At 44.9% G+C, this 24,152-nt stretch overlaps 1 protein-coding gene across 1 annotated transcript in view; it reads right to left on the reverse strand.

Annotated features, from left to right (window-relative positions):
- LOC309558532 (uncharacterized protein) overlaps positions 1 to 24,152 on the reverse strand; it is a gene marked incomplete at its 3' end in the record, with an annotated part of 180,905 nt that overhangs the window by 61,873 nt on the left and 94,880 nt on the right. Inside the window, exons 2-3 of the mRNA XM_082261612.1 lie at positions 12,455 to 12,784; positions 11,377 to 11,679 (exon numbers count right to left, since the gene is read on the reverse strand). Of these exons, the coding sequence (XP_082117738.1) occupies positions 11,377 to 11,679; positions 12,455 to 12,784 (633 nt within the window). The remainder of the gene's footprint in view (positions 1 to 11,376; positions 11,680 to 12,454; positions 12,785 to 24,152) is intronic.

A 24,152-nucleotide genomic window follows, 5' to 3' on the forward strand; every position in this document is an offset into this window, starting at 1 on the left:
CGCTGGGTGGGTCAATCCTTCCACGCCACCTACTCCTCCTATGCCAGGGGGGGTCTCTGTTCTAGTCCATAGGGCTCTGCCCTGTCGAGTGGAGCAGATCATAACTGACCCCAAGGGTCAATATATTATCCTGGCCTTGGAAATTGAAGGCCGCATGTTTATTTTTGTGAATGTATATGTCCCTCCGCCTTTTTCAAGTGTTGTATTATACCATATCTATGACCGCTTGGCTGAATTTTCATCTCAGCAGATCTTTGTGGCCGGTGACTTTAATAATATTCTTGATGGCGACTTGGACACCTTAAATCAGAATCTACAGTCCTGTCTGGAGCTGCTGACCTGGGCTTCGACCCTACAGCTCACGTCGATGTGGCTGGCTAAGCACCCACAGACTCGGTTCTATTCGCATGTCTCCTCTTCCCATCGCTCTGGTTCTCGGATCAATTTGGCATTTTGCTCTTCCTCGGCCCTCCCCTATGTGCTCTCTGCTAGCTATCTGCCCGCCGGTCTCCCTGATCACTCACCGCTGGAATTTGTGTTGCGTTTTGGGGGATCGGGGGAGTGGGGCAGTTGGCGGTTGGGCTGTGGGTGGTTGCAGGATCAGCGGGTGGTGGAGGGGATGACCGGCAAGATTACTCAATACTGGGATCTCAATGACCTCACCTCCTCTGCCCTGGTGTGTTGGGATGCCTTTAAAGCCACCATACGTGGTGACTATATCTCCGCTATAAAGTCTGCCAGGGTGGAGTGTGCTGTAGAGTGGGTGACCCTGGAGAATGATGTGGCTGAGGCTGAAGCCGCGTTTGCCTCGGACCCCTCTCCTGGGGCGTACTCCTCCTTGGCCCAGGCTAGGAGAGCTCTACATTTACATGTTTCCTCGGCCACTACAGCTGAGGTGGGGTCACTTAGGGCTAAGATTTTTGAGTTGGGTGACAAGAATGAGAGACTCCTGGCTAGTCTGGTGGCGGACTCTAGGCTCCAAACCGTTATCCCTGTCCTGCAATCAGACCAGGGGGGTCTCATTACGGATCCCGCCGAGATTCTTCTGGAGTTTCGGGAACTACTACGAGCGCTTGTATGGTATGGGCCCCCCCTGTGGGACGAGCTGGATCTGGGGTCTCTTGGTGAACCGTCATTGCCTACACTGTCGCTGGAAGACACTGCCTTCTTGGAGGCTGACTTCACCTTAGAAGAGGTTGAGCTGGCCATTCGCTCCCTTTCCCCTGGGAAGACTCCTGGTCCTGATGGCCTGCCAGGGGAATGGTACAAAATGTACATCTCTGACTTGGCCCCCAGGCTTTTGAAGGTCTACGCCTCCTGCCTGGAGTCGAGAGCTCTGCCTGACTCCATGTCTCAGGAACACATAGTTTTGATCCAAAAGCCTGAGAAGGACCCCACTTTATGCTCAGCTTACAGGCTCATCTCCCTTCTCAATTATGACTTAGAAATCCTCACTAAAAAGCTCGCTACCAGGTTGATGAAGGTACTCCCTTCTTTGATCAATATAGACAAAAACTGGCATTATGCCGGGTAAGTCCACGTACATTAATATCCGTAGGGTGTTCACACATTTGCAGGTTCCAGTGGAGGCTCAGGGGGCTTGGGTGTTGGTGGCACTAGATTTAGAAAAGGCATTCGATTCGGTTGCCTGGTCCTACATGGCAGCAGTGCTGGGGGTCTTTGGCTTCGGCCCGACCTTTCGTCATTGGAACTCCATTCTCATACAGCCATCTACGGGCCCAGATTAAGTTGGGTGGCAGATTGTCAACTGCCTTTCGAATTGAGTGGGGTGTCCGCTGTCGCCGGCTTTGTTCTCCTTGGTGGTGGAGCCCTTGGCTGCAGCTGTCTGTGGCTCCAGGGGGGATCGGGGGGATTCGGGTTGGGTCCTTGGAGGAAAAGTTGGCGTTATACACTGATGACATTGTTCTCTTCCTCCGGGACCCTGGCCCGTCGCTCCGGTCGGCCATGAACCTGCTTTCGACATTCACAGAGCTATCTGGCCTTAAAGTAATTTGGGATAAGTCACTCGTCCTTCCGGTGGATGAGGGGGCCCGACTACAGGCGGACCCCTCTTTACCATTGTGTTGGACAGATAAGATTAGGTACCTGGGCATAGTAATTTCCCCTGACATACGGGATTTCTGTGAACTGAACCTGTTTCCCCTTTTGCAGAAGTTTAGGGTCAAGCTGCGGACTTGGACAACTCTCCCCCTGACTTTAATTGGTAGGATTAACCTGGTCAAGATGAAACTGCTTCCCCGTCTTCTCTATGTGCTACGCCACTCCCCAATTTGGATACCCAAGACTGTTTCGGCAGATTTATACTCATATTCTCGCCTTCCTGTGGGGATCTCGCCCTCCCAGGCTCAGAATCTCTATATTACAGCGACCCTGGACTCGGGGGGGCCTGGCTTGTCCTGACTTTTTCCATTATTACATAGCGGGACTTCTGACCCATGCACATAACTGGTTGACATCTGACACATCCAATACCGCAGTGGCTCTTGAGGCGGCCCTGGTTGGCTCCTATGAGGTACTGCGTAATTTACTGTTTCGTGGAGCGAAGGCCCCATACCAGCTCACTGTTTCCATGGTGACGGTGATCAGGGCCTGGGCACTGATGTCTCCGTACATTAGGACAGGGCTCTGGCCGTCGCTCCCCGAACTCCCCACTATGGATGAATCCAGAACTTTCAGAATTTTTTTCCATTCCGGATCCCTCTGTGTGGGTCACTAGGGGTGTCCTTTACTTGTCCCATATATGTCAGGGAGAAATGCTACTGATGTTTGACCAGCTGAAGGCCAGCTTTTTTCTCTGCCCAATTCGTGTTTTTTTTTCGATACCAGCAGCTTCGACATGCGTTTCACAAGCAATTTGGTAACTCCCCCACTGATTTCACTCTAGCGAATTTGGAGACACTCCTCCACAATGAGACGTTGAAAAAACTCTCGCTTCCATATATAATACCCAGCTCCCCAGTGTACATTTTGGCCTGGAGGCTCTGCAGGCCTTCTGGGTCGTGGACGTGCCAGAGCTGGACAGGGAGGACTGGGAGGATGTCTGGGATTACCCCTTCTGGCACCTCGTGGCCACCAGGGACCGACTGGTACAGTTCAAAATATTGCATAGATTTCACCTGACTCCGACTAGACTGAGCAGAGCCTTCCCTGGTACTCCTGGGGCTTGCTGGCGCTGCTGTGCTGATGCCCCCACTTATACGCATATGATTTGGCATTGTCCATCCCTGTTTGCGTACTGGACTGCGGTTTTGGACTTTATAGATCAAGTGACCACCACCCGTGTGCCTCCCAAAAGTTTTGCATCCTGGGACTTGTGAATACCCTGGCCCATTCGGTGGCGACCCGCACTCTACTGGGTCTTTTGTTGTTCTATGCGAGGAAGTTGGTGGTTTTCAGATGGCGGAAACCAGATGAGCCCACCCTTTCCTCGTGGAAGGCTTTGGTGAATTCCATAATCCCTCTTTATAAAGCGGCATACACTAACAGAGGTTGTCCTCAGAAGTTCATGAAGGCCTGGGGCATATGGTTTGGGGCAGGAGAAACCGCTAACGATTGTGAGGGCCCTGATACTGTAGTTCCATAGTCTCTATTATTGCTTGTCTTCTGTTCACTTGGGGGGGACTGGACCTGTGCCACTTTTTCCATATCCACAGTAACCGGACTCTTCCTTCAGACACTGCCTTTCACTGGTGAAGCATGATTTTGCATATATTATAGCTGCATCCCTGTTTGGGGTTTTTTGTTTTATAATAGTTGTACTTGTAGTGTATGTTCTTTTTGTATTGTCTTCAGCCAGGGTATGTCCAATGGCTCTGTTTTTGTAAGTTTTTTCAAAAACAGATAAAAAGAATTTTCAAAAAAAAAAAAAAAAGAAAACAAACCGTGATTCTGCATGTCCTCTGTTGTTTGGTAGTTTCTTTCTTGGAGTATGAAATGTTTGCGGTGCTACCCAACTGTTGGAATCATCTTGGTAGAACTCTTTACTCATGGTTTTCAAGAATTCTTTGTCTTCCATGGTAGCCGCCAACTCATTGTCCTTAGCAGTTACCTCGAATACTGTGTTGCCGATGTTGTCATCCCAGAAATTAAGAGCTTTCCTATTGTCTTGGCTGATGTGTTGTTGTGCACCTCTTTCAAACAGTCTTTCTTTCACATTATATTGATGGGGTCGTTGTGCAGAACAAGTAGTTCGTCCATTAGACAGGACATGTGTTTTAAATGAAGAGACTGAGTAAGATCTTCTGCTCTTGTCTCGGCAGACACTGCCTATGATGACCCAGCCTACATCCAGGCACTGAGCATATGGTGCATTATGTGGACCGTTGATTTGATGACGAACTATGTGCACCCTTAAGATGTCTCGGCCAAGTAACAGCAGGATATCAGCACTTTCGTTGAGGGCTGGTATTTGGTTGGCTATGTTCTTCAAGTGAGGATGGTAAAAGGCAGCTTCAGGAGTAGGGATCTTCTCTTTGCTGCTTGGAATCTGGTTAGTGATAGTGGGCAAGGATATTTCCACATGGTTATTCAGAGGAGCAACCACAAGACCAGCTTCTCTCCTACCCGGGACTTCTGTAGTGCTTAGGGTATAAGGTAGAGCATCTCCTGTTATGTTCTACAATTAAAAAAACTGTGTTCTTGCAAGAGATCTGTTACTCTGATCATCTAGAATAATATACAGTCTTATGGCCTTTTCAGGTTGACCTTCAGGGTATACACGAACCAAACATATCTTTGCACAGGATTTGTCACCGAGTCCTTCTCCACAGACTTCTGTACATGTAGAGAACACTGAGATGGAAGGTGCTGTTTGATCTGTGTGCTCCTCGTCTTGCTTTGCCTGAGGAAGAAAGTTTGTGAGAGTAGTAGAGTTGTGTGGATATTGATGAAGAGTTTGAACGTGGTCATCACTGTCACACTCTATACATTTGCTGATAGCTTTACAGTCCTTTGCAAAGTGTTCTGTGGAGGCACAGCATTTGTAACAAACCCCACATTTCTTCTAAAGTTCTTTACATTCTTGTAGGGTTTACTTTCTGAAGCAGATACATTTCTTAAGTGGATGTGGTTTATTATGTATCGGACATTGGCGATTTGGGTTCTCAATTTTCTTGTTTTGATCAGTCCTTTCAAGAACTGTAGCAGGCGCAGGTAGAACATTAGTCCTTTTCACTGACACTGGACCTCTATGGTCGCTGTGTGTCATACGTGTGTTCGTATATCTTTGATTGGGTGAACTGAGAAGGTTACAGTCACCATAAGAGAAACTTGAGTCATTCTTAGTGTCTGCAATTCTTTTGACGAACTCGCAGAAGTAGGAGAAAGGAGGAAAGGCATCTTGATGTTTTTCCTTATACTTTGATCCAAGCGCTGCCCATTTTTCTTGAATTCCGTATGGTAGCTTGAGAAGAATAGGGTTGATGCCATGAGGGGTGTCAAGGTAACTCAGACCAGGTAGTTTGATGTCAGCCTTAGCAAGTTGAAGTTCTAATAGAACATCGCTGAGTTCTTAAAACTTTAGATTGTCTCTAGAAGAAATCTTTGGGAAGCTTTGCAACCTTTTGAATAAGGCATCTTCAATGGCCTCTGGACTGCCAAAGGTACATTCAAGTCTCTTCCAAGCAGCATTAAGGCCTGCAGCAGGGTTGTCAATATGAACTGCTTTTAGCCTCTTGATGCGTTCAGTAGATTAGGGACCTAGCCATCTAATGAGCAGATCTAATTCCTCTGAGGCATTGATGTCTAGGTCACTAATTGTGGACTTAAAGGTGGTTTTCCAGCCTCTAATTTTCAGGCTTGTTCAGTACTTGGTTAGTGCCAAAGTACTGAACAGTGTCTGCTGCTTGCTGAGATGCTGCAGTCTGATGTATTGGAAGATATAAAAGGCAAATTGTCTTGAGGTACAGTAGGTGCAGAGAAGGGTTTTTGATTGAGTGCTTTGGCTGCTGTGACAGGGAGTTGTTGTTCTGGAGAGGTATGTGAACAATCATAATCATAAGCATAAGATACAACTGAGTATCTGCTACTGTTGTCTCTTTCGCTTTCACTAGCAGCTTGTTCGATAACCCTTAACCCTGCCATGGCTGTGGCATGCTCACATTGTTTTTCCAAAACTTCAATTTCTGCTTTCTGGCGTGCAGCTTCAGCTTCCATCTCTGCTTTCTGGCGTGCAGCTTCCACTTCCATCTTTGCTTTCTGGCGTGCAATTTCCGCTTCCATCTTTGCTTTCTTGCGTGCAGCTTCAGCTTCCATCTTTGCTTTCTGGGGTGCAGCGTCAGCTTCCATCTTTGCTTTCTGGTGTTCAGCTTGCGCTTCCATCTCTGATTTCTGGCGTGCAGCTTCTGCTTCCATCTTTGTTTTCTGGTGTGCAGTTTCAGCATTCATTTCTGATTTCTGATGTGCAGTTTCAGCTTCCATTTCTGCTTTCTGACGTGCAGCTTCAGCTTCCATCTCTTTTGGGCGAAAGCTGCCTGAATTTGAAAAGCTTCAGCATCAGCATGGGCTTTTATGAGTTACTGTCTGAGTGTAAAAGATCTTGATTGTAGGGATTTGGAAGATCTTGTGGAGCGCCTGGTAGATATAGAGAGATAAGATCTGGATTCATGGAGCTGTGTTATTCTCACTTCTGCCTTTGTTTGCACCACTAAATTGTCTCTTTCGCTCCGGGTCACCTGAAAAAAAAAATGGATAATCGCAATTTTTTTTTTACTTCCCTTGTAGAGAAAATATACTTACCTTACTTCCTTCTTCCTCCCCTCGGTGGCCGCGGCGATTCGTCACTTCCTGGCTTTTGCAATGATTCCTGGGAGCTGAACGTCATCGCTCCCAGGAATCATTGCGCCTGCGACGGCCCCGACGTCAGTTCCGGCGCGCGCGCGCGTCATTCCCTTCTAAACAGCTTCTGGGCATGCCCAGAAGCTGTGGAGGGATGACGCGCGTGCCCGGAAGTGACGTCAGGGCCGGTGCAGTGCATCGTGGGACTGAAGAAGAAGGAAGAGGACGCCGAAGAGGATCGCGCTGGCTTCAAGCTGCCCACACCTGAGATGGCAGCGCTGGAGAATACTTTTTCAAGGTAAGTATTTCTCCTAAAAGGTAAGTGCAACCCAGGACAGATCAGAGGCTAGCCATTGTGGAATGTACTAGCCCTGACTGTCCCGGGGGTATTTTTTAAAAAACAAATGTGCACTGGGTGGAACTCCGCTTTAAATCCCTTTAATTCTTCCAATGACCCTTGGGTGTCATACCGCTTTAAGAGATCAGTATATTTAACACACAACCTTTGATATCTCTTATAAGCAACATTCAATTGCTTGAGAGTGCCCTCTAGTTGTCATGGCTGATGAGATTGCTGGGAGAGAGCAGACATGCATTTAACAGTATAGACCATAACTCATTGATATTAGACAGCAGTTCTTCTTTGTCAGCTTTAAGATTTTCTTGCACTTTCCAGGTTGCTTTTGTTAAGGGTTTTTCTCTTTTATTTGGTTCAGGGTTTAATTCCTGATCTGGAAGGAGTTCTGATTCTGGTTGTGTATTAGTTTCCCCAGATTGTATATTGCTTTGAAATCTGGTGGCTACCAAGGAAAGGGTTAATAATAAAGTTCTTCCAGCAGCAGAGAAATGTATCAGTTGCTGTGCCTGAACATAGGTTTCCTAGGCAGCAGTTGAAGAAAGGTTTACTTTGACTTTCTTATAAGAGTTCATAGAGGAAAAGCGATGTGCTGATACATACAGAGGCAGTGTATAAACTGTTAGTATTGCACAGTTGTATGAACATTTACAGCAGTAATCTTGTCCTGACACTGATGGTTGCTATGCTGAGATTTGCTTGCAGGCACATACAGGCTTTTGTAGTAATGGTCTGTTGCCTACCATTTCCAGTGTCCATATAATATCTCACTGTGTAGCCAGAGTTAGCAGGGATCCTATGAAAGACATTTCACTGATCTGTCTAACGATCTTTTGACGGTTCTGCCTCCCCAGTCTAAGCATTGAAAGTTTGATCTCTGTAACTTACAGTTGTGATGAGATAGTGATAACCCAATCTTCGCTGAATATACAGACAGTGACTTGATCCAGACGACACCTTGAAGATCTTGTGAAGTTTAATTCATAAACTGTGAGTATCTTACAACATTGAACATCGGATAGGTCAATTAGGTCAAAAGATCATAATGTGATCCACTCCATGAGACATGTGGCTGAGATGCATTACTGGGAAATGAGCAAAGGGGTGGAGCTATCAATACAGGATAAACTGAGCTAAGGGGAGGGGAGGACTATTTCTCGTCTCCACCTTCTCCAGGAAAAGCAGCAGTGTGCAACACATGTACAAAAAACATAAGCATGGGATCAGTAACTGCAAAAAACAAAAATAAGTCAAATCTTTGGGCCCATCTAAGAGTTCATCATATTGAACTATATCATGCAGCACAGAAAAAAACAAAAATGAATATCAATGTGATTTAGAAATACCTCCTCCACTATCCAAGGCAACAATAACAGATATGTTTCGGAAAAAAAAACAGGTGTCACTGTCTATGGAAGATCCCAACTGCTGGACAGAGTAATCAGAGATGATTGTCACTGATAACCAGCCTTTTATAATGGTGTCTGACTCAGGATTTAAGCGGTTGATGTCTATACTTGAGCCAAGCTACACACTGAAGAGTGAAAAGTATTATCAAACCGAAATGCTGACAAAGATTCACCAAAAGGTCGTTGACAAAGTAAAGGCTATGCTGCAACCAGAGAATGCTGGCAACTCACTCTCATTCATGACTGACTGCTGGTCAGGACAAACAACAGAGTCAGAGTCACTAATGATTCTTACATGCCACTTCATTGACAGCGGATGGACAAAAAGGCAATTGGTGTTGAATACAAAAGCGATGCAAGGATCCCACACTGGGGAGTACAGTAGAGAAATGTTTCTAGGCATGCTTGAAGACTGGGGAATCAACAAAGACCGAGTGATGCTTGTGCTACTTCGAGACAGTGAAGCAAACATGCAGAAAGGAATGAGGCTTGCTGATATGTCAGACCTCAGTGTCATGGCACACAACACCCTCAAACTTTCAAATGATGGTCTGGCAAGCCAAAGAGATTTAATATATGCTTTGAGAAGCATGAAGAGATTAAAAATGTGCTTGAAAGTATTTTGAATCCTCGATACAAGAACCATGCTTTCTCTTCTAATGATGTATGGGCAAAGGCAAAACAATGGCTGACAGAAGGTATAGGAGGTGCAGGAGGCTCCTGCCAAAAAGACAAGTCCAGAACACTATTTTTATAAAGAGCAGCATGCTGCAAAAATAGAAAATTATCCAAAAATACATCAACAAACAGGAGAGAATCTTCATCGTGGTCGAATTGATCTGGACATTTTCAGTGTTTTATTGGGGCCTCATGCGGAGGATTTAATTTCTTCTGAATCTGCAACTATGAGCCTGGATGATGAACTTCATCTCTATTTGAAAGAACCAATAATTGACAGAAGAAGTCATTCTATTCAGTGGTGGAAAGAAAATGAGGCACGCTACAAAAGACTTGCTTCCCATGCTAGAAGATACCTCCCTCTCTCTCTCTCTCTCTCTCTCTCTCTCTCTCTCTCTCTCTGCAACTCTCTCCTCTCCTCCTGAGCATGTTTATGAAGTGGCAGCATTTTATGAACAAAACAGAAGACCTTTAACAGGTGCCCATGGATATGCTGAAATGTTCTGCTTTCTGCAGTATAATATTGTTCTACCTAATTGGGAGTATTGAAAAGAGTAGTGTCCAGTCCAATCCACTGTCTAGCTGTTGCCTAGCTTTTTTTCTAGCAGTTTTGCACTGACTGCTGTAGTTTCAGTGAGTGCCCTACTGCAGAGGCAATCCACTGACTCCAGTCCAATCCACTGTGTAGCTGACTGTTGCCTAACTTTTTTTCGAGCAGTTTTGCACTGACTGCTGTAGTTGCAGTGAGTGCCCTACTGCAGAGATAGTCCACTGAGTGACTCCAATCCACTGTCTAGCTGTTGCCTAGCTTTTTTCTAGCAGTTTTGCACTGACTGTTGTAGTTGCAGTGAGTGCCCTACTGCAGAGGTAGTCCACTGACTCAAATCCACTGTATAGCTGTTGCCTAGCTTTTTGTTCTAGCAGTTTTGCACTGACTGCACTGCAGTAGTGATTTAAAATTATTGGAGTGAGTGAGTGCAGTACTGCAGCAGTCTATTATGCATTAATGCACAATCGGATGATGTGAAACTAAATGGCCCTGCAATTTAAGTTTTCCTATCAGTTTTCACGCAGTTAAGGTGTGAAGAAAGTGGCCTTAATGTTTAAATTGATAATAAATAAAGATTAACAGGTTTATTAATAGATTTGTGTCGAAATTTGTGTTTATTTTGCAAAATTTTAAATGTGCCAAAATATCAGCCAATATCGGCCGATACCGATATGCGATGGCCGAAATACCGGTATCGGCAACGAAAAACCAATATCGGTCGATCACTAGTGAAAACATATCTAGACAAAATACAGTGCATTGTCTTGCACTGAAAAGCCTAATGGGGAAAAGTGGAAGATGCACAGAGCAACTCCCGGCCCCCCTGGTCCACAGGGTAAATAGTTTGAGGAGATATGATCAAATATCTTTAAGCCAAGAAAACTTTTAAGGAGTGAATCATGTATAATAATATGGACTTGGAAACCATGGAGAACAACATTTGGTGGGAGAGATCTTGGAGAAACATGACTGGAGTGTCATTAAAGAGTATGGTGTCTTGATTGCTGGCAGCACACATAATGGCCTCCTTGACCTTGTAGAAATGGACTCTGCATAGGGTGTCACGAACAAAGGAAGGATCTGGATTACCTGGGCCAGAGGTCCTATGGACTCGGTCCAATTCAATAGAGTCCTCCTTAAGTTTTAGCAGTAGTAGTTGGTTAAAAGTTGCAGTCACGGCCATGGATAAATCTTTTGGCTCCACAGATTCAGGCAACCTACGGATTCTTATATTATTGCCAAGATTCCTATTTTCTATGTAATCCTGTTATGTTGCAGCATAACAGTATGAGTATTATGAATTTCTTGTGATTGCACAGCATTGCAAAGGCCATCCGTAGTGTTTTCTATATCCTCAATTCAAATCCCTAGGTCCCTTTTAAGCTCAGAGATCTCCTGCCTGTAGGTCTTTTCAATCCTCTTTACAAAATGCAAAACCACTACACAGAGCAGGTAAGTATAACATTATTATTTTTAAACAAAAGTTAAGCACTAACAACGGAAACGGGCCAGTTATGTAATAAATGTGTTATGTTGTTCTGAATGAGAGAAAAACAAGGTGACTTAAAAGTCCACAAGCTTCCTCATACCTTTATATGTCACTGAGAAGTCATCCTGGATGGGCTGTAGTTGAGACACATGCTCCACCTGACAGGTAATGGATGGGCGATCCTGGATCTGAGCAGGGGTGAGGACTATAGAGCTGCTCACTCTGAAAGTCCCATCAGCATCCATCTGAAATGTTCCAATTTCTGATCCATTCAGGATCTCAACATTATTCCGTAGCCAGGTGACTTTAACCTCTCTAGGGAAGAAACCTGTAATTGAACAATCAACTACATTTTTCTCATTCTTATGAAGATCCTTTTTGTGTATCTTGACCATTGGTGTAGCTGTAAGACAACAAAAAATAAAAAAGATTAAAACATAAATATTGAGGTTTTAATATTAAGAATTTCCAGGTAAAGAAAAAAAATAATATATGTATTTTTGTTTCCCTTTTCTGACTAAAGACATGGAGAAAATGGGGACAGTTTTGGGAACTTGGGTAAAATGTGCCCTTTTTTTGCCTGCTAACCTGTGAAAAACCATGAAGAAAAATGTGTTAAATGGAAATTTGTTTGTGAACTCTATAAGCGCTGGGCTATACACATACAGCCATTCATTTGCATAAGCTGAGAGGCCTCGGTTATTTGCAAACATCTGTCATTCTAAAGCCTGGAATGTTTGCCTCCAGAATTTGCACTATAGCCCTAATTACAAGCATGAATGGGGCCTAAAACTAAATTTTGTTGTTGGTGAAATTATGCTAAAGGTGAAATTAGTAGTTTTGTTGCAAAATCAAGGAAGATGATGGTGGCTGTAAGGGAGGTAGAGTGGTAATTGACTGTGGACAAAGGACAAATATAAGCAGAGCAGTAACTGAGTGTTCCTAATCTATTGAGGGGAGAGGAGAAGCAACTGAACACATTTCACTGGGAAAGGAAGCAGAAAAGGATCTGGTCATGGCCTGAGGAGAAGAGACAGATGAATAGTTGAACAGTGGATTAGGTTGAGGGGTCGTGTATGACTTTTTTGAAGAAGAAATGAAAGTTCATACCCTTTCTCCTCATGTGTGAAGCCCTGGTACAATTGTTTACAGCAGAAATTAGATGCTTTGCTCCTTACCTTCAACATTGAGCTGGATTTCCCTGGACATTCTGTCTGGAGTGTAGGTGACTAAACACTTGTAGGTCCCATGGTTGGCGATGGTCACATTACGAATGGTCAGTGATGCTTTTCCCTGTTTGGCTGCCTGCTCATTGAAAGACACCCCGTCACTGACCACTTTCTCCTTATTATTAAATCTCAGCAGTTCTTTTGTTCCAAAGAACCAGGTTATCCCCAGGAACTGTGGATTTATCGTCGGAGTATCCAAGCTAAAGGTACATGGTAAAATGACAGGAGATTGGAATAAAGCTGTTTGAGAAGGGGGAGCAGTTACTTCCAGCCCAGAACCTGGAAAAAGATATAATAAAATAACATTTAAAGGGAATATATGGTGGTTTTTCTAGTTACTGTAAATATCTGTTATTATTCTGACTCCAACTGTTGTAATAGTGACTTATCCCTTGCTGAGACCTCTATGCCTGACCCATATAAGCATATATAATCACTGCGGACAATCTTTATCAGATAGCTGAACTCACAAAACACGTCTTTTCCATCCACAAATATTTATTGACTACAGCAGTTACAGTAGACAACAGGATGCAGTAGATGATTGAAAGATGACATTTGAAGGTCAAAACATGGTAATGTGTTCCCAGGTGCAAGCAAATTGCATGAAAGGCCTAGAAAAGGGCCATATCTTCTCGCATAAGCATAATGAATGAACAAGAACAGGAAGTACATCACAAAAAGGGCGAAACACAGAAAGCAAAAAGGTGTCGAGCACCTGCTCGACACCAGATTGTAGGCCGAGATTACCATAATTAGGATAATAGTTTAAATGAACCCCATAAGGTCTCAATAAATACTGTTATCTCCACCAAGATCCCTGTGGCGAACAACAATGCCACCAATCCTGTGGACAATAACTAAAATAACCACAAGATGGCAGTCAACTACCAATTATATAAACATTAATATAACTATGCATGACTGCTGAGAAGCATAGGCTCATTTATGAGCAGCTAACAAACCAATACCTTGCCTCCCAAAAAGACACAGAAGCTGATTAAGTTGGAAATAGGGCAAGACCACAGCTTTATTGAACTTTGCAAAAGTAACAACTTTCCAAATGTACCAAACAACAGTGCCAGTCACGGTTATACTGTGAGCACCAGACAATGACAGTCACAGTTCTACCGTGAGCACCCATAAAACATAAACTTACATAGTCTAAGAGGCCTGTCCTTACCATCAGTGCCAGACAGACATTAGACTGACCCCAGAATTTAACTTAAGGGCATAGCCCATAAAGCAACATCAATTGCTGGCAAGGTCAAAACCGCCACACGCAAGTCAGTGGTACACTGACGAGCGCCCCACCGCAGCCAGCACCTGCTCGACACCAGATTGTAGGCCGAGATTACCATAATTAGGAGACATGCAGGCAGTGACTCACACTATGCCCCGCCTGCGTTCCACGCTGACGGGTCATGTGACGTGCCGGTGGTGCGCAGGAGCCGACCGCACTTCCGCCATGTCGGACTTCCGGCCAATGGATCGGGAGAGCGTCCGGCCCCTCCGCACCAGGGACCCCATGGGGCAGTTAGCGGCAGGAGAACTGATTCAGCTAAGTACACACAGCTGTGAAGTCAACTTGACTTCACATTTAAACCCTCGGTTTTCAGCAGTGAGCCAATTGCTCGCTTGCTGACAACATCGAGGGCTGCATGTCTGGCATAACCCAAACTTATTACCATCTTGAGAAGGTAATTGAGTATATCATTATCTCTTGTCCTTTGATATTTACTTCTATTTCTTCTCTCTGTCGTGGAAGGTTACTATTCTTGGCTATGATCAAATGGGGATAATCTAACATATAATCAAGCCAAGAGATTGGCAATTCCTAATTATTACTCTCTACAATGAAGGAAATCCTTCTTAACTTTTTTTCTTCTTTTGTCTTCATACAGTGGAGACAAGGAAGTTTTTATACTTTGTTTGCAACATAACAAGCACAGCAATACATTGACAAAACAAAGAAGTCCAAATAGTTTCCCTTTTCCTCTCATTAATTTCTCTTTCCCTTGCCCCTTCCCCCCCTCCCCCCCTCTTTCCCTGTTCCAAAATATAGCCACCTCCAACCATTGGACTATAAAACGATTTACCTCTTTCTGATGATAATACATCTTTTCCTTCCAGCTATCCAGCCCTAAATAGGGATCCAGTTGATCTGACTTGATATCCTTCAAATATTATCCACCAAAGAATGGAATATCTCTTCCTTCTATAGTATACATGTACGGGGTCCTGGCACCTTAACCATCTTTTGAACATGACCAGAGCATAAGTTCGGCAGAGCATACACAGCACCTGATTTTAAATATATTCTGGCAGGTATATAATGCCATTCATCACAGCATAGAATGTAAGTTATGTCTTCTTTCTATTTCAAATGTTTGGTATAAACTGATGCAATGTTCACTTGACTGTATTATTCTCTTCATCTGACTAATTTTTGTCTGATCAAATTGTCTACAGACCACTATCCAGGGTTTACTCTCCCCCCTGAAGAAGGAGTAATGTTTAAACTCCGAAACTAGTCGGGATTTGAGTCTTCTCCCTGAATTGGTGTGGTTATTTCCAATTGCACATGTGATGTATTTTATCCTACTTGCCTTTTATATTATATTGTTGTTTTGTTTTTTCCAATAAAATATTGTCAATTTTTTGAAACCGTTGTAATTTGTGAGTGCCTCAAAAGTCCCACCAATAGGGGAATTCTTTTTCTTCAGAATTTAACTTAAGGGCATAGCCCATAAAGCAACATCAATTGCTGGCAAGGTCAAAACCGCCACACGCAAGTCAGTGGTACACTGACGAGCGCCCCACCGCAGCCAGCACCTGCTCGACACCAGATTGTAGGCCGAGATTACCATAATTAGGATAATAGTTTAAATGAACCCCATAAGGTCTCAATAAATACTCTTATCTCCACCAAGATCCCTGTGGCGAACAACAATGCCACCAATCCTGTGGACAATTTATAAAAACCTAGGCATTCACCTTGCGCTGAAAAAGCTCCAAACAAGAACTAGAAACAAGAACAAAGTATGTGACAGGCCAAAACCAGAAAAAGGGGACAATGTTGGACCAAAAGATAGATTGGTAAAAGTGTCACAACATCGAGCAAAAAACATGCTTAACTGTGGAGATTGAACCTACAGACTGCTAATGCCCACATTTGTTCCCTATACATGAATGATAAGAATGAAGGGACCTAAAACCAATTATCTCAGGTAATACCAGCAACCCAGGGTAGGCCATGAAAACTGCAACAATGAATTCTTCCAAATGCAAAGGAAAATTCTCCCAACAGTGTCAAAATTCGGCGTGGCAAGAGACCCAATAAACAAAGGAGTCAGCGATGATCTAAAGTAATGCTGAAGAGAAACATTAAATCAGAACAAAAGGTGAGGAGGAACATATAGCAAACATTTTGAAATGATTCCCAAAAGCCATCTCTCTCATCCGAAAAACCCATACCATGGGCAGCAATGGCTGCGCCAATGAGGAAAGAGCGTGTAGGAAAAATCAGTAGGAGGCAAGACCAGCTGGGAAAGGAAAAGTCGGAAGACCCAAAAATATTGGAATTTGCTGAGGTTGGAGGAATTAGCACGAGATAAAAACAAAGAATTCAGAGATTAGCAAATTCTCCGAGTTACTACCAACTGAGTGTTTGTCCTTGGCAACGCGTTCACTTATCTTAAAGGTGCCAAAGAATGCTCAAGAAAAGGCATTTAGAAAAAAAAAAAGAGCCTTAAATGCAAAAACCGACAGAGGGCCAAATGGAGAAGATGTCGCTTAAGTTGAGCAAAGAAGACAGGTGCCGTGAATCAGGGAAGCAAGTTAGATGTTTCCAACCCTTTAAAACCCTCTGGATATGAAAATTCTGGAGATGTCCTCCTGGCTGAATAGTCTGAAACAAACAATACAACAGAGAGAGCAGAACCCACCATCAAACCAGCCACAACTATATCCTGTAGGTAGAGAGGTAGGAGGAAAGAGCAAGATGCCTGTCACGTAAGGGGAAAGGGAGAACTCCTCACCAGGTGACTGCACCAATTTGTCCCAAATTCACTGGCAGGTTACCCAAGAGTTCTGGAAGGGAAAAAACACAGACAGGGTCCAATAGGACTCAGAAACAAGGCTAGAGAGCGTGCAGAGGGACAGTTAACTTGTACCACACTCATCTGTTTTAAAACCACTCGCCTATTCTGCAATATTTCCACCGATAATTCCACTCCAAATTGGGAAAGAGCTCTAACAGCATCATGTTATACAAAAAATAGAGTTGGGCCCATGAGGCCAGCCAAGGTTCAGCAGACCAGTCACCCTGGAAGAAATGCCAAAGCTACAGGTGCTGAATGCAGCCCAGTAAAACTCCAGATGTGAGTTCAGCAATTTCTCCATTCATTTATCAAAGAATGACCATTAGAGTGCCAAAAGGACAACTGCGCTTCAAAGTCATCACACATAGGTCTGATCATTTTTACGTAAAGACATGTATCTGATATACATCTCATAGACTACCCATCAGAGGTACGCAGAAAGTGAAAACAAGATGGCCCAAAAGTATTGAAGCTGCTACAGCAGAGCTTCCTAGAGTCCCTTGGAAATTTAACTAAGGACAGAAAATAATTAACCCCAAGAAGTTGGCAGACCATCTCTACAATGTCAATCTCAATGCCCAAAAGGACAGAAGATAAAAACAAAAAGCAGAGCGCCTCTAAGTGTTATCAGTTTAATTAAAAGGGTAATGCAGGTACAGGAAAACTGCTCACATTTAAAACAGTATAAAATAGCTCATCTGTTAGGTGGTCTGCAGGAACACAGGGGTCCACGGCTGGATGTTAATAGCTCCAAGAGATGGTGCAGGGGATGCTGAAGGAGGGAGATGTCTGGAGAGCCAAGAGACCAGATAGTAGGATGGTCAGCAGCTTCAGGAAGGTGTTCTGTTCCTCAGGGAGACACCTGGTGAGCCAAGAGACCGTTAGGTAGAATGGCTGTCGGCTTCAGAAGGGCGCCCTGCTCCTCAGTACATCCGGCGCCAACAGATAGGGGAGCCCAGCGTGACAGATCCAGCAGCCAAACGCACTAAGGACAGAAAATAGTTAACCCCAAGAAGTTGGCAGACCATCTCTACAATATCAATCTCAATGCCCAAAAGGACAGAAGATGGGCATGACCTTCTGCGTTGTTGAGATGGAACAGTCACAGTGTACAGGCAGGAGGCAAAAGACAGACCTGATGTCGGCCTTCAGCAGAAGGGTAGAAGCACCAGAAAACTCAGCAAAGAAATTGCTGTATCAAAAGTGGAGTATTAGTCCTGGGATTTCTCCTGATAATACCCCCATTAACTGACAAGCCTGTAGGGATAGAAAAATTATGTATAAGTTGGAATTTTTTTTTGGTACTTTTTCGGGTACCACACCAAGTGAGGAAACCCACAAGGAGCATTAGGGGCCGCATTAAAAGGGATCCAAAATCCCTGAATAAATCCAGATTGTAGGATTTAAGCCTCCCCACTGAGAGGGTACTGGTCTAGCCAGTGCAACATTCGTGAAACATTCACTGGCATCCTCTGTCTTAGAAGGGTCAAACTCGGACTTGGTTTGGCAGGTGGTATATTCTCTATTCAGAGTTGCCTGCAGGGTGGGCACCACCGCCAAGGGAAAAGTTGTGTGTAACGTGACATGCGGTGTACCGCACACAGTGTCTCTTGAAAAACAGCCAGCAGTTGCCAATTGGTATACTGCTGACATTCTGTGCAGGTGACTGGAAAGAAGCTGGCCTGTGTTGGCACATGAGTAATAACCATATGCAGAGTAAAAGTCAGTGCAAGAGTAAATAATGTTGGAAACTAGCAACGCAGGTCAGTATACATATATCATAGACTAACATTTTGGCAGTCAAAACACAGTTCTTTCCTGGCAGCCATGTAGGCAAAACTGGGTATCAAAATTAAACAGCATTGCCTTCCGTATGTTTTGTAGACCTCCCAACTGAGATCCACATAATTGAATAGGGAAAATGCTGGTTCTGGATTTTTTTTTTTTTTTGTACAGAGCAATGCATAGGCACAGAAAACCATGCAGCCAGTTCCCAAAATTCAAGGAAGCTGCTTTGATTTTTCACCCTCAGTATTAACGTCAATATGTGTTTATTTGTCAACTGTCTGTGTATCAAAAAGCACCCGCGTCAGCACATCTGTGAACTGACGGTGCCATCTTTAAAATGTAATTTTATTTAATCGCTTGTGCAAATCGATAGGGAAATTAATTATAGTGGGTCACCTAGGTGAGAACCAGACCCTGGAGGATGGGGTGGGCGCAATAGCTGGTGTTAACTATAGTAAAATAAATAAAAACTGATGGGACTGCTTCAAAAATACATTAGTGGCTCTGAAACAGCTACACCTGACTTATCCCAGACCACCCTATAATCATACTTACCCAGCAGAGTTTGAGTAGGAAGATTGACTATTGCCTTCAAAAAGATCTGGAGGGAGAGTCTGAAGTCCAGAAGTTGACCCTGTGTGTCAGAGGTTGTGCTGCAACATGCAGGGTTAATAGGAAGGAGCATCCTGCCTCAAGTGACACAGAAGCCCTTGTCAGAGAATCTTAGGCAATTCACTATATCGCTTTCTACTTACCAGAGAAAAGGATCTGGGATTTTGGTCTGCTCAGAGTGCTCAGTGTGTGATTCATCTGGTCTAGGGAGTGTTTCACACTGGTCAAATGGGGAGGCATATTTGACAGTGGGGGAAATCTGACCAATGGGTACACAGGCTTTGATACAGTCCCAGTGATTGGCACAGGCTGATTGTCTTGGTGCATTGTGGGGTGTGGTATAAAAGCCAGGAGCACATGTGCTGCGGAGTCTTTGGCTGGTGAGCAGAGTCCCGGAGGGAGGGTGACGGCTGTCTCCTCCTCTATAGCAGCGGCACGCGGTCACATGCGGTCGGCCTGGGGACCAGAAGGAAGGAGCTGAACCCAAAGGTCCATGAGAGCTGACTGGAGGGGTAGAGTCACTGGAGACCCTAGAAAAACAGTATCGTGAGTAAAGGGAATCGTGTCTAGGGGCCTGACCTGAGGGGGGCCACCCCAGTGTAGAATAGTCTGAGGATGGGTATCAGCAGTGTTGAGAAAAAGGGGGTACTAGGTGTGTATCATGAAGATAATTCATTCTAACAGGTCATCTACACAGAGACTTAATCTTAAATTCATCTAAGTGGCAAGGTGAATCAGCAGCCTGGCTGCATCTTCAGACAGGAGTCCTCATTTACTGTGAATTGTTCAAGTTGGAGTATCCCACTCTTCCCTTTTCCCATCCCTAATTTAAATAAAACCACAAAAAACTACATCCCCTAGACTGTTCTTTGACTGATCCAGAGTGTAAAGAGTTAAATTGTGCATGCTGCAGTTGCTACCGGTAACCCAGGGGATCCAAAAGTGTATTATCCAGCAGTCCTCAAGGGGACAGTGCTACATAAAGGAACTGTTTCCAACACGCTAGTCTCTGTCAGAGGCTGAAGGGGGACACAGAGGAGCAGCTGGGTTGCGTGAGTCACTGTGGGTGTATGTTACTGGTACAAACAGGTCCTGTATCTTTGGGATATGCAGTGCTGTGTGTGAGAAGCTGTATAAGGTTGGCACAAGCTTTGAGTACACTGAAGTTAATACCTCAAGTTTGTCTTGCAATAAAGCAATGTCTGCCCCAAAGAGGGCTGGGGGGGGGGGGGGCACAGTTGGAAGGGGCACTGTGATGCCACCTTCATGCCTTGAAGGTTCTAGCTGTGCTTCCTCTGCGTCTACTCCCCCTATGCCATTATGGTTGTCAGGCATAGTAGCTACTCCAGGTGCTTCTGCCCCAGACCACCTGGAGCCCCCCCCCCCCCCCCCGTCCGTTCCTGGTCAAATTCCTCAATTATAGGGACCGTGATATGCTTTTGTCAGAGGCGCGGAGACACCCTGAGCTTCACTTTGAAAATGCACGTATCATGTTGTTCCCTGATTTTTCTGCGGAGACACAGAGAAAACGGCATTCCTTTACTGAAGTCAGGAAGCACCTACGAGCCAAAGAAATCACTTACAGCATACAATACCCCAGCAGGCTCAGGGTGCAACACAATGGATCAGTCAAATTCTTTGATTTCCCGCAGGAGGTGTCGGAGTGGTTGGATGGCCTGCGTTAAACCCTCTTGCTCTTAGCCTGCTTCTGCGGTTTCACCTTCCTTGGTTGTTCTTGAATGTATCCTTGCAGTTCCTGGCCCTCTCTATCCTGATGTCGCTGCATAACTCCTGAGTGTTATCCTTCTGGATGTTTGTTGTTTGGGGACTATGCTATGATGTCTACCTGGAGGGTCCCACTTTCTGCCTCCTTTTGCCTGGAAAATGTGGGGTGAAGAGTACGTGTGGCCTGTTGCACTCACCTAAATCCGGCAGTTCCAGAGTCTCCATATGGGACAGTAACTGTCATCTTACCTGCCGGACTGTTGTTCACACTGTAGAACCGTCGCACGTTGCATTTTTCTGGGACGTTTGGGATTCAAGCCACATACTGGACTATTTTTTCTGATGTTCTTTTTTTTTCTTTTTCTGTTTTTTTGGTTTCTGATATAATGGCAGGGGGAATGTTACACCAGCACCTGAACTCTTTTGCTCCTGGACGCTTAGAGGTTACTATGTGGGTTTTTCATTTTTTTCCTGGGTAGCTATGGACGTTGGTTTTGCTTCCGGCCTCCCCTTGGCTCTTCCAACCATTTTTTATTGATTCTCATGGCTGACAATATTAGATTCCTCTCATGGAATGTGAGGGGTTTGAATAATAAGTTCAAGCGGGCCGGTGTCTTTCAGTATCTGAAGGTTGTTAAGCCACATATCCTCCTCCTGCAGGAGACTCACCTGGATGGTAATATGATTCTTGCTCTTCGGAGACCGTGGATCCAGAAGGCATTACATGCCACCTATTCCACATATGCCAGGGGGGGTCTCCATTCTAATTAGTAAATATATCCCCTGTACGATTCAAAGGGTGATCTCCGATCCGGGGGGCAGATATGTGGCAGTAATTTTAGATATTTATTCTGTTACTAAGCTGTTGGTGGCGGTATATGTGCCTCCTCCTTTTGGGATACAACTACTGTATGATTTGGTTGATAAGTTAGCTGCGTATACTCATCTTCCAATGCTGTATATGGGCGATTTCAATGCCATATTAGATAATACGCTGGATACTTCCAACCCCAACCGCCCCGCCTCTGTGGATTTGCTGATTTGGGCCTCCACGGTGGGCGTGCTTGAACTTTGGAGATGGAAGCGTCCTTTGTTGAGGGAATACTCTCATCTTTCAACTACACACCGCTCGTCTGCCCGAATTGATTTGGCATTTGGAAATGCACGTTTACAGTCCCTCTTGATTGGCTTGGAGTACTTGACTGGAGGGGTGTCTGATCACAACCCGCTACTCTTTACAGTGAACCTCCAATTGGGGGCTGGAGTGCAGGGTTGGCGCCTGGCTGCTGGCTGGCTTCAACAAGATCAGGTCGCCTCTCACCTGGGAGACTCGATCCGGTCAAACTGGGAGGAGAATGTGGATTCCGCAGACCAGCGAGTGGTTTGGGAGGCATTTAAGGCCGTGACGAGGGGAGAATGTATCTAAGCTATTAAGACAGCTAGAAAGGATCATAACAGTGAGGTTCAGTCACTGCAGGAGGCGGAAAGGCTGCTGGCAAGGGAACATGCTGATTCACCGTCTGACACCAGCTACGTTGCGTTGCTGGAGGCGACACGCCTTCTCTCCCTGCATGTTTCTGATCTTGCCCACACAGAGGCCAAAAGCATATGGGAATCGGTATTTGCACAGGGAGACAAAAATGGAAAATTGCTGGCAATGCTAGTGGCTGACCAGAGGACCCCGGTTAATATCCCACTTATTAGAAATGCGGAGGGGGCTTTAAGACTGATCCCCGTGACATTCTAGAGACGTTTCACAACTATTTTGAGAGCCCGTACGCCCCACTGTCAGGTGGAGACTCCTCGGCTGTGGATGAACTGCTGGGGAGTGTCACCCTTCCGACCCTGACGGCTGAGGATAGCGCCCTCTTAGATGAACTGATTACAGCTTTGGAGGTGGAAAGAGCCATTGCGGCATTCCCACCGCACAAAGCTCCTGGCCCTGACGGCTTTCCAGCAGACTTTTATAAACAATTCTCTGAACAGTTAGCGCCCAGAATAGACTCTCTGCTGCAACACTGTCTAGAGAGTGAGGCCCTTCCCCCTTCCATGTTGGACGCTTATATGGTGCTATTGCCGAAGCCAGGTAAAGACCCCCTGGATTGCTCTTCTTATCGCCCCATCGCTCTTTTAAATATGAACCTTAAGATTTTAATGAAGGTTCTGGCTAATAGACTGGCTGGGTTAATCCATTCATTGATAGATCCGGATCAGACGGGCTTTATGCCTGGTAAGTCGGTTGATACTAACATTAGGCGATTGTTCACTCACCTTCAACTCCCCGGGGGGAACTCGGGCAGGCGGGTGGTGGTATCCATAGATATTGAAAAGGCCTTTGACTCGGTCGATTGGGCCGTCATGCTTAGGACATTGGAGCTCATGGGTTTCGGATCTAATTTTCGGACGTGGATCAGACTTCTTTACACGGGTCCTCGAACGGCTATCCGGCTCGGGTATCTCACGTCTCCTTACTTCCAGGTGGGATGGGGAACGAGGCAGGGATACCCCCTTTCCCCATACCTGTTCGCCCTTACGCTCAAACCTTTTGCTATAGCGTTGCGCAGCTCCCCAGCCGTGGGATCAGAGTGGGTTGCATTAGAGAATGCCTTGCCTTATACGCAGATGATATGTTATTGTTCCTCGAGGACACGGGTCCCTCTCTCCGAGCGGCCCTGTCTATACTGGATGATTTTGGCAAGTGCTCCGGCCTCCGGGTTAACTGGAGGAAGTCTTCAATCCTGTCATTGGATGAGGATGCCCGACTTGCTGTGGCTGGGGACCTCCCGCTTTGCTGGGTGGATAGCTTTACCTACCTGGGGATTAAGGTTTCTAAGCGCCCTCAAGACTACTACTCCCTGAACCTCTTACCCTTATTGTCTAAGCTCCAACAACATGTACTGGCTTGGAAGAGACTCCCACTCTCCTTACTGGGTCGTATTAGTGTCCTTAAAATGAAATTTCTTCCGGTTATATTATATTTTCTCCGTAACTCTCCACTATGGGTTCCTATGTCGTTCTTTTTTTTTTTTTTTTTTGCAAATATTCTTTATTCAATTTTTTGGAGCATAACAAAGAAAATAAAGAGAAAACCAAAAACATATGTTTCTCAACAAGCAGTCATATAACAGTGACATCTCATAAAAAAAAACCGTACAAAGCATAGTATGTTGTAATATAAAGCGACCTTACATATATTGGTATCATGTATTGAGTACTGTAACCAACAGCGTCTAATAGTGTGCAGCTAAACAACACAATCAGGATAGTGTCCCTGCCCAAAAGTTCCATTGAGCCTCAAAGGATCGCATCTGCATTCTATTTATCGCTAATGCTTTTTCAAAGCTGTAGTTCATTTTTAAAAGATGAACCACCTCTTCTAAGTGGTGGGGCTCAGTCGTCTTCCATTTGCGGAGAATAAT

This window comes from Pelophylax lessonae, assembly GCF_965119305.1.
Source record: "Pelophylax lessonae genome assembly, chromosome: 6".
Classification (NCBI taxonomy): Eukaryota; Metazoa; Chordata; class Amphibia; order Anura; family Ranidae; genus Pelophylax; species Pelophylax lessonae.